This window comes from Nerophis ophidion, linkage group LG09 (genome assembly GCF_033978795.1).
Source record: "Nerophis ophidion isolate RoL-2023_Sa linkage group LG09, RoL_Noph_v1.0, whole genome shotgun sequence".
NCBI lineage: Eukaryota > Metazoa > Chordata > Actinopteri > Syngnathiformes > Syngnathidae > Nerophis > Nerophis ophidion.
Genome location: NC_084619.1, coordinates 45,221,800 through 45,239,635, shown reverse-complemented (window position 1 = coordinate 45,239,635; position 17,836 = coordinate 45,221,800). Strand labels below are relative to the sequence as shown.

General features: G+C 39.0%; 1 protein-coding gene across 5 annotated transcripts in view; it reads left to right on the top strand.

Moving 5' to 3' along the window:
• The window catches only part of zswim8 (zinc finger, SWIM-type containing 8), a 161,910-nt gene that overhangs the window by 108,979 nt on the left and 35,095 nt on the right, over positions 1-17,836 (top strand). For all 5 annotated transcript variants that reach the window (XM_061911047.1, XM_061911046.1, XM_061911045.1 and 2 more), the window contains one exon: positions 2,742-2,991. In XM_061911047.1, the coding sequence (XP_061767031.1) occupies positions 2,742-2,991 (250 nt within the window). The remainder of the gene's footprint in view (positions 1-2,741; positions 2,992-17,836) is intronic.

The following is a 17,836-nucleotide window of genomic DNA, read 5'->3' as shown; positions in this document are numbered from 1 at the left end:
GCACATGGAGTCGACCAACTTCTGGCACCGGTCAACAGTTATTGCAGCCAGGACAATTGTGCTACGTTCCACAATTCCTCTGCATATTTTGGTTTTGCCCCATGAACAGCATTTTTTTATATCCCCCCCACAAGTTTTCAATGGGATTAAGGTCCAGTAAATGTGCTGGCCACACCATTACTTGAATTCTGTTTGTCTGGAACCATGATTTTGCTTGCTTGCTGGTGTGTTTGGGGTCATTGTCGTGTTGAAACACCCATTTCAAGGGCATTTCCTCTTCCGCATATGGCAACATGACTTCTTCCAGTATTGTGGTGTAGTAAAACTGATCCATGATCCCTGGTATGCGATAAATAGGACCAACACCATAGTACGAGAAACATCCCCATATCATGATGCCTGCACCACCATGCTTCACTGTCTTCACTGTGTACTGTGGCTTGAATTCAGTATTTGCAGGACGTCTGACAAACTGTCTGTGGCCCTTAAACCAAAAAAGAACAATCTTACTCTCATCTGTCCACAAAATATTACGTCATTTCTTTTTAGGCCAGTCAATGTGTTCCTTGGCAAATTGTAACCGCTTCAGCACGTCTTTTTTTTAGCAATGGGACATTGCGGGGGCTTCTTTCTGGTAGCTTGGCTTCACATTTATGTGGTCTGATTGTTACAGTACTCACAGGCCATCTTAGATCTTCTTTGATCCTCCTAGAGCTGATCATTGGCTGAGCCTTTGCTATTTTGGTTATTCTCCCATCCATTCAATATTCGTTTTTCTTTTTCTTCCTCGCCTTTCTGGATTTGGCTGCCATTTTAAAGCGTTTGATATCATTTTAGCTGAACAGCCTATCATTTTCTGCACTTTATAGGTTTGCCCCTCTTTTATTAATTTCTTAATCAAAGAACGCTCTTCTTCTGAACAGTGTCTGGAACGACCCATTTTACTCTGTTTTTCAAGGACAAATGCACAGCCAGCATATGCAGCGTCAGTTGCCTTGAAGCTTAAATAAGGGCCACCTATCTTTTTTTTTTTCACATAATCAATGACATCACTTATGGAACTCAGCACTCATATTTTTTTGAACATGCCCTTTTGAGTAAATGATTCAGTTTCACAGAATCCGCAGCATACATGTCATGCCTGTTGGGTCGGTTGGTTTTTCTATACCTTTACTAAACCTTCTAGAAAAATACTTGCAGTTTAGATGTTGAAATTCTAACAAAAACAGTGATTTATCTTGCTACTGATGTGGGACTGCTATTATTTTGAACACAACTGTATATATTGTGATGTGAATCAGGGAGTCAATGTCACACTCGTTCTTTGTATACAGCTTGATGTCATCCATGTAGAGAGTTGACTGATTGGTGTTCACTTTGGATCCCATACGCGAAGCCACTTTTGGTTTTGTACTCATAGAGGGGTTCAGGCCTATACAGAATAGCAGTTGGGACAAGCAATCTCCTTAGAATATGCCGCATTTGATGCTCAGCTGTACAACTGGCTTTGAGTTGGCCTCCAAAGTTATCTTCCACAACCAAAACTATTTACTGTAGTTTTTGATAAAGCTTCTCAGTGTTCTGTTGATGTTTATACAGTTACAGGCACTCCAGTATCCATGTGTGTGGCTTTGAGTTAGGCTTTCTTGTAGTCGATCCAGGTAACGCACAGGTTGGTGCTTCTGGTCTTACAGTCTCAAATGATTGCCCTGTCCCGTTTGTCCCCTGTGCGCCAATTTAGACAGATTTGGCAACAATATTTAGGAGATACCCATAATTTATAATTGTACATAAAACATCTTCTAGGTCTTTTAGTTCACCTTGTGAAAAATGGTGTTAATACATTTGTTCTGCTTATATTGTGTATTGTTTATATGTAGAGTATAGGTCAGTGTACTTTGCATTAGTACAGTAACCCATATTGCACAACAAAACTCTACATTGTTTTGTCATTATATTACTTTGACGTATGCGCTGAATGGAATTAGCCAAGGATGCAAAGTAGTTTCTTATAGGTTCCAGAACTTCGAACTGGACAGTGTGGGAAAAAAAATTCCCCCCATTCTGTGTGGATGTAACAGGTTTTTATTTTGTCCAGCTCAGCTGCTCATTTTTATACCTTTTCAAAAGAAATACTGTCAATTGTAGACTAGTGTGGTAGCTTGCTAGAGTTTTGCAGTGGTTGTACACGCATGCCTGGTGACCCATGTGTCATAAAAAAATGTCAGATTGGAAATCTAAGTGACAAATGTCATAGTGAGAATGGATGAATGGCATATACATTTTTTGTTTTATTCCATGCGAACAATCCGCACTACCATTGATATAATAGACACTGCTACCCTGGATAGTTTTAGCCAGAAGAAGCTGCATTTTTTTTGCAACATTTGATTTAAACATTGTTTCTAATTCTGGACAAGATTTCCTCAATTTTCAGAGGTTACAGTTGTTTGGCCTGAAAGATGCCAACTTAACTCTGTTTTATATCTCAAAAGGTTTTCCGTCCACAAGTTCTCTACACAAAACTCTTCCAAGCATGCCTCGCTGGGTTAATTTGGAAACAATCATGGTAAAAAAATGAGTCTTCTCCACATGATTCTAATGAAAAACTGAAGAAAAACTTAGAATTAGCATCCACAATGGAAATGAGGGTTCTAAGAAATTTAGTCTATATTGTGTATGTTTCTCATTAATTAAATGTTTGATTTTATCTTTTGGTATTGCCTTTCTTCCATCTTCAGATACTTGATAAATTGTTGGACAGAGAGAGTCAAACCCACAAACCTCAGACGCTGAGCTCCTTCTACTCCAGCAAGCCTGCAGCTGGAAGCCAACGTAGCCCTTCTAAACACGGCCCCTCCTCTTCCACTGCAACCACAATGGTGGCTGCTTCTTCTAGCACCTCCTCTGCTGTGGCACTGGCCTGTGAAGACCTGGATGAACCCAAATCCATACAGAACAGCACAGCAGGCCAAAGCACGTCTGAGCGTGGTAAGAAATCAACACCAACCTAATATTTTGTATTGAATGCTCAATCCTAGCAATAAGTTATTGAATATGTCCCGACTTGTGTAAATGCCTTTCTTTATCATGATCTCACTTTCTGAAAAATAATAAATAAAAAGATTAAATGTACACAAATACATAAAACGTAGGGCCACAACAGGTTTTTGTTCAAATAAAATTAGGGCCACATTAAAAAGAAAACGACTAAAAAGTTGCAAGCAAAAGTTGTTTGCTTTGTTTAAAAAAAGGGTAATTGGAAAGAAGTATTGATATCAATATGGATATTTATGTACACTATATTGCCAAAAGTATTTGGCCACTCATTCAAATGATGAGAATCAGGTGTCCTAATCACTTGGCCCGTTGTATAAAATCAAGCAGTGAGGCATGGAGACCGTTTCTACAAACATTTGTGAAAGAATGGGCCGCTCTCAGTGATTTCCAGGGTGAACTTGTCATAGGATGCTACCTGTGCAACAAATCCAGTCGTAAAATTTCCTCGCTCCTAAATATTCCAAAGTCAATTTTATAATACGAAAAGTGAAGAGTTTGGGAACAACAGCAAGTCAGCCACCAAGTTGTAGGCCACGTAAACTGACAGAGAGGGGTCAGCGGATGCTCAAGCGCATAGTGGAAAGACTTTCTGCACAGTCACTTGCTACAGAGCTCCAAACTTCATGTGACCTTCCAATTAGCCCATGTACAGTAAACAGAGAGCTTCATGGAATGGGTTTCCATGACCGAGCAGCTGCATATAAGCCATAAATCACCAAGTCCAATGCAAAGCATGGGATGCAGTGGTGTAAAGCACGTCGCCACTGGACTAGAGCAGTAGAGACGCGTTCTCTGGAATGATGAATCACACTTTTCCATCTGGCCATCTGATGAACCAGTCTGGGTTTGGAGGTTGCCAGGAGAACGCTACATTTCTGACTACATTGTGCTGAGTGTGAAATTTGGTGGAGGAGGAATTATGGTGTGGGGCTGTTTTTCAGGAGTTGGGCTTTGCCCGTTAGTTCTAGTAAAAGGAACTTTGAATGCTCAAGGATACCAAAACATTTTGGAAAATTCCCTTGGATGGTACTTCAAGTTCATACGTGAGTAAAGTCAGGTGACCAAATACCTTTGGCATTGTAGAATGTGTGTGTGTGTGTGTGTGTGTGTGTGTGTGTGTGTGTGTGTGTGTGTGTGTGTGTGTGTATGTATATATATATATATATATATATATATATATATATATATATATATATATATATATATATACAGTGGGGCGAAAAAGTATTTAGTCAGCCACCGATTGTGCAAATTCTCCCACTTAAAATGATGACAAGATGTCTTTAATTTTCATCATAGGTACACTTCAACTGTGAGAAACAGAATGTGAAAAAAAAAATCCAGGAATTCACATTGTAGGAATTTTAAAGAATTTATTTGTAAATTATGGTGGAAAATAAGTATTTGGTCACTTCAAACAAGGAAGATCTCTGGCTCTCAGAGACCTGTAGCTTCTTCTTTAAGAAGCTCTTTTGTCCTCCATTCGTTACCTGTATTATGGCACCTGCTTGAACTCGTTATCAGTAAAAAAGACACCTGTCCACAGCTTCAAACAGTCAGACTCCAAACTCCACTATGGCCAAGATCAAAGAGCTATCAAAGGACACCAGGAAATTAATTGTAGACCTGCACCAGACTGGGAGGAATGAATGTACAACAGGCCAGAAGTTTGGTGTGTAAAAATCAACTGTGGGAGCCATTATCAGAAAATGGAAGACAAACAAGACCACTGATAATCTCCCTCGATCTGGGGCTCCATGCAAGATCTCATCCCGTGGGGTCAAAATGATCATGAGAACAGTGAGCGAAAATCCCAGAACCACACGGGGGGACCTGGTAAATGACCTGCAGAGAGCTGCTTCACAGTAGGTCTGGTGTTCTTGGGATGCAACTCAGTATTCTTCTTCCTCCAAACACGACGAGTTGAGTTTATACCAAAAACTTCTATTTTGGTTTCATCTGACCACATGACATTCTCCCAATCCTCTGCTGTATCATCCATGTATCCATTTTGGTACAAACTCAACTTGTCGTGTTTGGAGGAAGAAGAATACTGAGTTGCATCCCAAGAACACCATACCTACTGTGAAGCATGGGGGTGGAAACATCATGCTTTGGGGCTGTTTTTCTGCTAAAGGGACGGATTGATCCGTGTTAAGGAAAGAATGAATGGGGCCATGTATCTTGAGATTTTGAGCCAAAACCTCCTTCCATCATTGAGAGCTTTGAATGGTTGACCAAATACTTATTTTCTACCATAATTTACAAATAAATTCTTTAAAATTCCTACAATGTGAATTCCTGGATTTTCTGTCATCATTTTAAGTGGGAGAACTTGCACAATCGGTGGCCGACTAAATACTTTTTTGCCCCACTGTGTGTGTGTGTATGTATATATATATATTGTAGCTGATATAGGCGCCAGCGCCCCCCGCGACCCCAAAAGGGAATAAGTGGTTAAAAATGGATGGATGGATATATATATATATATATATATATATATATATATATATATATATATATATATATATATATATATATATATATATATATACACACACACGTGTATATATATATATATGTGTATATATATATATATGTATATATATATATATATATATATATATATATATATATATATATATATATACACAAAGATGTCTGTTTATCTGAAACCCCAAAAAATTATGTAAGCAAAAATTACAAAAAAATATATTTTTGGATTATGTGTGTATATATATATATATATATATATGTATATATATATTAGGGCTGCGAATCTCTGGGTGTCTCACGATTCGATTCAGTACCGATTCTTGGGTTTGCGATTCGATTATATATCGATTTTTTTCGATTCAACGCAATTCTTGATTCAAAAACGATATTTTTCTGATTCAAAACGATTCTCTATTCATTCAATACATGGGATTTCAGCAGGATCTACCCCATTCTGCTGACATGCTAGCAGAGTAGTAGATTTTTTTTTTTAAAAAAGCTTTTATAATTGTAAAGGACAATGTTTTATCAACTGATTGCAATTATGTAAATTTGTTTTAACTATTAAACGAACCAAAAATACGACTTATTTCGTCTTTTTGAAAACATTGGACAGTTTGTTGTCCAGCTTATGAGATGCGATGCCAGTGTAAGCCACTGTGACACTAATGTTCTTTTTTTTTTTATAAATGTCTAATGATAATGTCAATGAGGGATTCTAATCACTGCTATGCTGAAATTATGACTAATATTGATACTGTTGATAATATCAATTTTTGTTTTACTACTTTTGGTTTGTTCTGTATCATGTTTGTGTCTCCTTTTATCTGCTCTGTTTATTGCAGTTCTGAGTGTTGCGGTATCAGGTTTGGTTTTGGAATTGGATTGCATTGTTATGTTAATAACAGAGGTCAAAGGATTACTTTAGGTCTTTATCAGGTTTGCACACACAGTAGCTGGTATTTTGGCCCATTCCTTTATGCAGATCTTCTCAAGAGCTGTGTATTGTTTTGTTGGATTGATTAAAAAAAAAAAATCGATTTAAAAAAAAAAATGACAATCAATTCTGAATCGCACAACGTGAGAATCGCGATTCGTATTCAAATCGATTTTTTTCCCACACCCCTAATAAATATATATATATATATATATACACATATTTCATACATTTACATATTTTTACGAAGTCTGTCAGCTGCAAAGTGGTGATGGCAAAGATACAAAGATATTGATGTGAAACAAACTCAAATATATTTTTTAAACTAACAATTAAAGTTACAAGTAATATATATTTCTTAGCTTTAAAATCTTTCTACAAGCAGGTCTGTCGGCTGCAAAGTGGTGATGACAAAGTTATCCATTGATCTAAAACAGACAAAAAGAACTGTTATTTACTTGATGTGGTAATAACTATAATTCTAATATATCCATGCTATCAGCATACAGACTATGTAATGTGAACATGTCCAGGTTGTTTTTGTGCGCACAGAAAACATATTTAGCTTAAAAAATTTGACAAACCAATCCTCACTCTGTATGTGATGAAATAAATCCATGTACAATGAGCTAACTTTGTAATGTATAATGAAACTGACTTGAACTACATGTATGTCATTAAACTAGCTAAGAGCTAGTAGAGCAAGCTAGCAACAGCCTGTATGTAAGCTAGCAACTTGACAAGCTGGCGAACTAGAAATAAACATGAACATATTTAAATGGGTAATTTTTAAAAACATATGAAAATGGAAAAAGGTGGGGGGGGATATATATTTTTTATTTGGTTTCTGTTGGAAAAACATGACACAAACCTCCATAATTGTTAGTAGTCCTACTGTTTATATTAAACATGCTTCATTGATGAGAGTATCTGGCAAGCACCATTTTGTCCTGCTAATTTTGGCTGGCCTTGAAGGCACCATAGTTTTACATATACAGTACTGTAAAACTAAGGCTGCCACAGAAAGACATGTATTATGCCACTTCTTCTTTGTCACATTTTGTCCACCAAACTTTTTATGGTGTGCGTGAATGCACAAATCAATCAATCAATCAGTCAATGTTTATTTATATAGCCCTAAATCACAAGTGTCTCAAAGGGCTGCACAAGCCACAACGACATCCTCGGTTCAGACCCCACATAAGGGCAAGGAAAAACTCACAACTCAGTGGGATGTCAATATGAATGACCATGAGAAACCTTGGAGAGGACCGCAGATGTGGGTGACACTCCCCCCCCCTCACATAATTGTGAGAGTCCAGTCCATAGTGGGGCCAGCAGGAGACCTTCCCGAGCGGAGACAGGCCAGCAGCACAGAAATGTCCCCAACAGATGCACATGGCTGCTGACTCACCGCAAGTCTCTTCTCAGTATAGACTTGGACTTAGACTTAGACAAACTTTAATGATCCTCAAGGGAAATTGTTCAACACAGTAGCTCAGTTACAATGATGGAGAGTGTAAGGATGGAAATGACAATGCAGGTATAAATAGACTAGATATAGCAATATAAAATATATCTGCGAATATATACAATATATACTTAATATGTGTAAAGTATATTATATATACGGATATATTATGTCTATAACATATATACAATATATACCAATTACCATGTACAATATTACAGTATATGTGGCAGCCCCAGCATAAAAGACAGAGTAAATCCAGCAGAAAATACAATATAGATATTAAAAACAAATAGAAGTAGCTGACATAGAAGGTGTCAGGTAATGGACGGATATTATCTATTGCTGGATGGAGTGCGTAATGAAGGAGTTCTTGAATCGCACAGTGCGGGAAGGAAGCGGAAGGAGCCTGTTGGAGTATGAACTCCGCTGTCCCTCAATTGTCTGGTGGAGTGGTTGGGCAGGATTGTCCATGATGGCCAGCAGTTTGGCCAGTGTCCTCCTGTCCCTCACTGACACAAATGCCTCCAACTGCGAGCCAATAGTTTGGCCGGCTTTCCGGATCAGTTTATCAATTCAGTTTGAGTACCTTTTGCTGGTGCTGCTCCCCCAACAAACCACTGCGAAGTGCAGGGCACTGGCCACAACAGACTGAGAAGGAGTTTGTGTAGAGATGTTCAGGGGAGGTGTGAGGACAGGAGTAGTGGGGGGTGGGCCAGTAAGGGGTGCATTGCTACATCTATTGAAGAACAAATTCAGCTCGTTGGTTCTGTCTACTTCTGCCGCCGCGACCTGACCTCGGATAAGCGGAAGATGATGGATGGATGGATGGATGGGCTCCGTCTACACCCCCATCCAGCAGTTTGGCTTTGTTGTCGAAGCCTGTGATGGCTTTCATGCCTTTCCACGCATCAAAAGTGTTGTTTTGCATGAGTTTAGCCTCTAGCTTCCTCCTGTAGTAATCTTTCCCTTCTTGCAGCTGGACTTGAAGCTGCCACTGTATCCTCCTCAACTCGTCCCAGTCTCCGAATCTGAAGGCTAGCTTATTTTTATTCAGCTGGCTGGTGATCCAGGGCTTGTTATTTGGGTAACAATGGACAGTTTTTGTAGGGATGATGGTGTCCTTACAGAAATTTATGTTATCTGTTATGCAGTCTGTGATGCTGTCAATATCTGTCCCGTGGGGCTTACAGAGTATTTCCCAGTCTGTAGTCTCAAAGCAGTCCTGCAAGGCAATGCATGGCTCCTGGTTCCTCCTCTGCACTGATTTTGTTGAGATGGGCTGCCTCCTCACAGCAGGAACATAATGAGGTGTTAAAAGCACCAGATTGTGATCAGATCGTCCTAGGGGATCGTCCTGTATGCATCTTTTGAATTAGCATACAATAGGTCCAGAGTTTTATTTTCCCGTGTTGCACAGTACACATATTGATGGAAAGTGGGTAAAATAGAGTCCAAAGAAACGTGATTAAAGTCACCCGAAATGAGAATGAGGGCATCAGGTTGTTTGGTCTGTTGCTTAGCAACATCGGCAAGAATAGTGTCACAAGCAACAGCTTTGTCAACAGAAGGAGGGACATGCACTCTGTTGAAGATAACAGAAGTAAACTCTTTTGGCAAATAATATGGTCAAATTCCAACAGCTAGAAGTTCAATATCCGGCATACAAACACACTCCTTAACAGTAATATGTCCAGGATTACACCACCTCTCGTTCACCAAGATGGCAATCCCGGAGTGTGTTTCTATCCGCTCGTGAGGTTGTGAAGCCGGGTAGAGACGCGCTGTGGTCCGGGAAGTCCGCGTGTGGCCAAGTCTCTGTAAAGCACATGATGCTGCACACGATGTACTCCTTTTGAGTTCGGACGAGCCCGAACAATTCATCCAATTTGTTCGCCAGAGACCGCACGTGCCCCATGAGGACAGAGGGAATTGCAGGTTTAAATTTCCTTCTCCGCTTCCTCATCTTTGTGCCGGCACAGCGTCCTGTGCGCTTTTTCCGTAGTTCCACGGGAAGGTTGGGCCGCGTTCCCCATAGCACTGGTAAGGAGAGTGCAAACAGCTCCTCGCATGTGTAAACAAAATGCCTGCTGCTCCGTTGATCAAAGCCAAACACAAAACGGCCCGAAAAGAAAAAGAAAAGTAGTGAAAACACACAAAAGCGCCCAAGAACCATAATTAGTGGTTTATGGAAAGGTAAGAGATTAAAAAAAAGCTAATTCAGCGGTTTTGAATAAAAATAATCTAAAACTGTTGAAGTTAAATGGAAAATAACTTTATAAAGTATAATCACTGGATAAGTATAACAATTTATTTAATCTTTTTTCTTTTTACATTTTTTTTCTTTCCATGATGGCACGTGAGGCCCCGCCTCCCCTGCCTCCCCTGACTGCACGTCACTGGAACACACTTACAGCAAAATACATCACACAATTTCATATAATTTCTGTTTACATCATGTCCGAAAGGGAGTAGGAAGAATCAAAGCTCATTAGATCCTACTTTTTTCCCACTGTGGAGCGTTTACAAATATATACATTCATTTACTGACCTCTTCATAGTAAAATGACATCCGTGTATGAGCAATACAACAGTTTTGTAGTATGTAATTAGTAGGGGTGTGGTGGGAAAAAATCAATTCGAATTTGAATCGCGATTCTCATGTTGCCCCGTGGGGCTTACAGAGTATTTCCCAGTCTGTAGTCTCAAAGCAGTCCTGCAAGGCAATGCATGGCTCCTGGTTCCTCCTCTGCACTGATTTTGTTGAGATGGGCTGACTCCTCACAGCAGGAACATAATGATGTGTTAAAAGCACCAGATTGTGATCAGATCGTCCTAGGGGGGGCAGAGCAGTGGCTCTGTATGCATCTTTTGAATTAGCATACAATAGGTCCAGAGTTTTATTCTCATTTTTAAAAAATCTATTTATTTTTTATTTTTAAATATATATACTGTATATATATTTTTTTTAATCAATCAATCAATCAAAGAAAACAATACACAGCAATACTATAACAATGCAATCCAATTCCAAAACCAACCCTGACCCAGCAACACTCAGAACTGCAATAAACAGACCAATTGAGAGGCAACACGAACACAACAGAGAACAAACCAAAAGTAGTGAAACAAAAATGAATATTATCAACAACAGTATCAATATTAGTTATAATTTCAGCATAGCAGTGATTAAAAATCCCTCATTGACATTATCATTAGACATTTATAAAAAAAAAAAAAAAAAAAATAGTGTCACACTTGCACTTACATTTGCATCACATCTTATAAGTTTGACAACACACTGTGTCCAAAGTTATCACAAAGATAAAATAAGTCATATTTTTGGTTTGTTTAATAGTTAAAACAAATTGACATTATTGCAATCAGTTGATAAAACATTGTCCTTTACAATTATAAAAGATTTAAAAAAAAAAATCTACTACTCTGCTAGCATGTCAGCAGACTGGGGTAAATCCTGCTGAAATCTTATGTATTGAATGAATAGAGAATCTTTTTAAATCGGGGAAAACATTGTTTTTGAATCGAGAATCGCGTTGAATCGAAAAAATCGATTTATAATAAAATCGTGACCCCAAGAATCGATATTGAATCGAATCGTGAGACACCCAAAGATTCGCAGCCCTAGTAATTAGTTAAGTCAGTCATTATAAACATACTGAGATGAAGAATATCATATTTTTTGATAAGGTTGAAAGTATTTCTCATAGTTCTTCGTCTTTATACTTTGTAAGCACTATTAATTTGAACAACCTCTTAAACAGGATCATATCATCCATCCATCCCATCCATCCATTTTCTACCGCTTATTCCCTTTCGGGGCACGGGGGGCGCTGGCGCCTATCTCAGCTACAATCGGGCGGAAGGCGGGGTACACCCTGGACAAGTCGCCACCTCATCGCAGGGCCAACACAGATAGACAACATTCACACACTAGGGCCAATTTAGTGTTGCCAATCAACCTATCCCCAGGTGCATGTCTTTGGAGGTGGGAGGAAGCCGGAGTACCCAGAGGGAACCCACGCATTCACGGGGAGAACATGCAAACATATCAGTACAATGTTTAACTTCTTTACTTAATCCATTCCATAATTTAATTCCACATACTGATATGCTAAAGGTTCTAAGTGTTTTACATGCATACAAATGTTTTAAATTAGATTTTCCTCTAAGGTTGTATTTCTCCTCTTTAGTTGAGAAGAATTGTTGTAAATTATTTGGTAGCAGGTTATAGTTTGCTTTGTACATAATTTTAGCTGTTTGCAATTTTACCAACTCATCAAGCTATAATATTTTTGACTCAATAAATAAAGGGTTTGTATGTTCTCTATATCCAACATTATGTATCAGTCTTATTGATCTTTTTTGTAACATGGTTAAAGAATGTAGCGCACATTTGTAGTTATTTCCCCATATTTCGGCACAATAACTCAGATATTGTAACACTAGCGAGCGGTAGAGAAAATGAAGTGTTTTTTGGCCCAGGACGTATTTTGCTTTATTCATTATTGAAATGTTTTTTGCCACCTTATTTTGTATATTTAGTATGTGAGATTTCCAGTTCATTTTTATCATCTATGCATACTCCCAAAAATCTGGTTTCTTTTATCCTTTCAATGTCTACTTCGTCTACTTGTATTCGTGTATGATGCTCTTTTCTACTGTTACCAAATAGCTCTATTTTAGTTTTACTGAGATTCAAAGATAGTCTATTTTTGTCAAACCATTTTTTTAATTTGTTCATTTCTTCTGTTATTATTTGTATTATCTTCTGTATGTTCTCTCCTGAACAGAAGCCAGTTGTGTCGTCTGCAAATAAAACTAAGTTTAAGTCCTTTGTAACTTTAAAAATGTTGTTTATATACAGATTAAACAATCTTGGTCCCAGTAAAGATCCCTGTGGTACACCACAAGATATATCCAGCCATGATGACATATTCTCACCCATCTTCACAAATTGCTTCCTGTTGGTTAAATAGCTTCTTACCCAGTTCAAGACAAAACCTCTGATGCCATATCGTTCTAATTTTTTAATTAAAATATCATGATTAATTTGTCAAATGTCCATGAATACTGCGGCCACACATTCTTTACCATCAATGGCATTGGTAATATCCTCTGTAATTGTGATTAATGCTATCGATGTTGAGATATTTGGTCGGAAACCGTGTTGGTTCTTCACGAGCGAAAATTGCAAAAGTCGTACCAATTTATAAGAATGGAGACATACACCAGTTTACTAACTACAGACCAGTGTAACTACTTACACAACTCTCAAAAATCATGGAAAAACTATTCAATGCAGATTAGATATATTTATCAACAAATTGATTCTTTAGCTGTAGCCATTTTTCTGGTGATAAAACAAGATTATTTTAGTCAAAGTCACACCAATTAACAAGACAATTCTACTGTGCTATTTTTCTGTGAAATAAACTTGAATGATTTAAAAATGTGACTTACAAATTGATGATATGGAAAAATGTTTTTCTTCCTGAAGATAAACCATTTGAGAAGCACTCAACTTACACTTGCTTACTCCAAATCATCATTGATGTAGAGGTCCTGAGGAGAACCAGCAGACAATAACCAACATTATGTCTCATGTTCATTGGAAATTCCCCCGACAGCTCGTACAGCAAATGAATATGTTTGTCTTGATACAAGGAATAACGTTAGATAACTTAGCATCAACTTAAGACAATGATGTTGCCTAGCTAGCTAGGACTTCACTTACATCTCTCATTCCTCGCTGCTTCTTCCCTGCTGCGGGCAAATAACTTTCTGATATCCGTCTAATAGTTACAGTTTGAGTTAAATCAAAATCAAAATGATATATAATTAACAAATTGCTGTTGGCTAACGTTACCTACCTCAGCAGTGATTCGCATACTCTCTCTCTCTCTCTCTGCCTCTCTCTCTCTCTCTCTCTCTCTCTCTCTCTCTCTCACTCAACTGAAATCTCGATCCACACGTGAATAAATTACCATATTAATTAGCCATGTGCTCATTGTTACATGGAGTGAATACAGTAGCAATCAATTACCAAAGTAAGTAATATGTGCGCTGTTGTCTATGTTATGTAGACTTAAAACTCTGAAGCGTTTTTTTTTTATTTGTGAATTTTTTACTCGGGCACTGTAGATCAACACTGGGGAACGTGCCCCAGTGGAATCTGTCTGGCGACGCCACTGGTCTGAATACGTATGATATTTCAGTTTTTATTTTTTCAGAAATTTGAATCTACAAAACCATTACACCACTTACATATACAGTCGTGGTCAAAAGTTTACATACATTTGTTAAGAACATAATGTCATGTCTGCGACTTGTTATAGAGTGATTGGAGCTCATACTTTTGTTTGTCACAAAAAACATTCATAAAGTTTGGTTCTTTTACGAATTTGTTATGGGTCTACAGAAAATGTGACCACATCTGCTGGGTCAAAAGTATACATACAGCAATGTTAATATTTGGTTACATGTCCCTTGGCAAGTTTCACTGAAATAAGACACTTTTGGTAGCTATCCACAAGCTTCTAGTGGAATTTCTGACCACTCCTCTCGACAAAATTGGTGCAGTTCAACTACATTTGTTGGTTTTCTGACATGGACTTGTTTCTTCAGCATTGTCCACATGTTCTCAATGGGGTTCAAGTCAGAACTTTGGGAAGGCCATTCTAAACCCTTAATTCTAGCCTGTTTTAGCCATTCCTTTACCATTTTTGACATGTGTTTTGGGTCATTGTCCTGTTGGAACACCCAACTGCGCCCAAGACCCAACATCCTGGCTGATGATTTTTGGTTGTCCTGAAGAATTTGGAGGTAATCCTCCTTTTTCATTGTCCCATTTACTCTTTTTAAAGCACCAGTTCCATTGGCAGCAAAACAGGCCCAGAGCATAATACTACCACCGCCATGCTTGATGGTTGGAATGGTGTTCCTGTGGTTAACGGCCTCACCTTTTCTCTTTCAAACATATTGCTGGGTATTTTGGCCTTTGTTCACTTTATACACTTTATACTTACAAACAATTGTCTGCACAGTTGCACTTGGGACCTTAAGCTGCTTTGAAATGACTCCAAGTGACTTTCCTGACTTGTTGAAGTCAATGATTCGTCTTTTCAGATCTGTGCTGAGTTCCTTTGACTTTCCTATTGTCACATTAGTAACCGGGTCTAATGACTGCGTCACATGAGCCCTATTTAAATTGGCCAGAGAAGTGAACAGATGTAGCCCTTATATGCACGAGTGACTGGACCCTACACTCTTCCACAAGTGGGTCAAAAATGACCCATGTTAGAGTCAACGTGTTTTCATGCCATTTGTTGTCATTTTGGTGAAGAATAATCACTTGTATAATATTTTGTAATATATTTAGTACCACACAAGAATGATTTCATGTTTGAAATATCTTTATTCTTCACTTTTCTTCTTCACAATTTAAAACAAAATTACCCAGAACAGCAATAGAAAAAATGTGAACATCCGTTGTGTGTGCGTGTGTGTATGTGTGTCCAGTCATTGACAGTTCCTCTTTCTTTTCCCTGTTTTGCCTTGTCTCATCATTGTATGCAGTTCAGACAAACTACCTGTTTCTGGCTGTGATCATTGCACACAGGTACATTGCATTTCCCACAACTGTTGTTAACTTTGCGATCTTTGTTACTTGGGCAGATCTGACACCTCTTTCTCTTTGGTTGGCCCTGTCTGCTTCTCTCCTGTGGCTGGATTTTGGCTTTTGTCACCCCACACCTTTACATTGCTTCAATAATCGGGGTTTGCAGTTGGGGGCAGCCTTCCAGTCGACTCCTCATGTGTGGGGTGACAAGCTCCTTTGACAGCTCTTTGAGGAAGATCCATCGTGCATTGGTGATGCCGCTCTTGAAATCTGGGTGCTGAGCCGTGAAAAAGGTGTAGGAATTCAGGGTGGCGATGTCAATTATGTTGTACCACAACACCATGGGCCACCTCTGTGTTTGGCGCTTGCAGGTGTAGGTTCCAACCATCTGGTCAGTGGTGTCTACACCTCCTTTCGTCTTGTTGTAAAATGTGATCACTTCTGTTTTTTTCTTTCTGCTATTTTCATCCACTACTTTGTCGTGGTGCATCGTGCTCAGGAGCACAACAGCTTTTGCTTTCTTTCTGACATAGCTGACCATGGTAAGGCTGTTGTTGAATCCAAACTCTGTGCTGTGAACCTCCCTGGACTTGGAAGGCTTCATCGGAGGAGGGATGTCTGGCTTGTTCAGACGTAGAGTCCCCAGAATAGTGAGATCCTTCTCTAGAAGATGCTGTGCAAGAGGGACACTGGTGAAAAAGTTATCCATTGTGATGTTGCGACCGGTGTTTCTAAATCTACCACACAACTGCTTGACAATGTTATCCCCCAGATTCTTCTGAACTTCTTCACCTGGTTGTCTCCCTGTGTAAACTATACCATCTATTGCATAGGGGATGCGTGCATCACAAACCCAGAAGATCTTTAGGCCGTACTTGGCGGGCTTGCTTGGCATGTACTGTAAGAACTTGCACCTACCCCTGAATGGCACAAGCTGTTCGTCCACAGTGACACAATCACTGGGGATGAATCGCTGTCTGCAGTTGACCAGGAACAGGTCCCATACATAGCGGAAGGCTGCCATATGGTCTGTTTCCAGTCGGAAGGCTCTGGTCCTCTTATCATCGAAGCGCAAGGTACGCCGAATGTCTTCAAATCTTCCAAGAGCCATAGTGGCCTTGTACATGGGATTATGTAGAGGACTCCCAAAAAGCTCACGGACTGAAACATCCCAGTTCTTCTCACTTCCTGCAAGCAGGGTCAATCCAATGAAGGCCATGAATTCATCTTTGGTGACATTTGTCCATTCTTTTCTTCTAGCTGTTGCTACTCTCCGTCCTTCCAAGTTTGTGCACTTCATCACCTCTTGTATTATATCATCAGTGATAAAGAGCTCCCATGCATCTTTTGGTGAGACAGTGGTGCTAAGCCCTTCTGCAGGCCCTGACCGACTTCTGATGATATTGTGGCTCTGTGTTCTACCCTGGGTGGGAGGTAACTCGCTCCAGTAAGAGCCCTTCCGACTCATTCTGTTGGACATGATATTTTCTTCTTCAGAGGACATCGAAGAGGAATCTTCTGAGTCAGATTGATCCTGTTCAGTTGGATTTCCAGGTGGACGACTCCCACTGCCACCTGGACAATAGTCTGGGTCCTCATCATCAGAAATTTCAGACTCTGAGTCCAACCCCGTTACTGCCTCTCCATCATCCAGCATCTGTAGGACCATTTCAACTGTGTATCTAGCAGCCATGACACCTTGATGAAGAAACATGAGAGTAATATTTTCAATAGATCAATATGTAGCACTCACTTACACATACATACACACTAAATACCATATAGTAATGCTAGCTAGCTAGTGTTAGCTAGTTGTAAAGTAGGCTAATTTATTGATGAATAATACTAACACTCTTTCACACGCACAAAAACAATACAAATAGTAATGTTAGCTAACTTAGTTAGCTAGCTAGTGTTAGCTAGTTGTAAAGTAGGTTAATTTATTGATGAATAATACAAACACTCTCACACGCACAAACACAATACAAATAGTAATGTTAGCTGACTTAGTTAGTTAGCTAGCTAGTTTTAGCTAGTTATAAACTAGGCTAATCCGTTTATAAATAAAAGCAGTGAATAAGTCATGAAAGACACACACACACAATACTATATGACAATAATACTTACATGTATCAGCTCTTGCTGTGTAAAATAGTCTTCCTGGAGGGTCAAACTTCTGATATAGTCCGTGTGGTCCACGATTTATTTATTCCAGACAGCCACAGCTGATAAG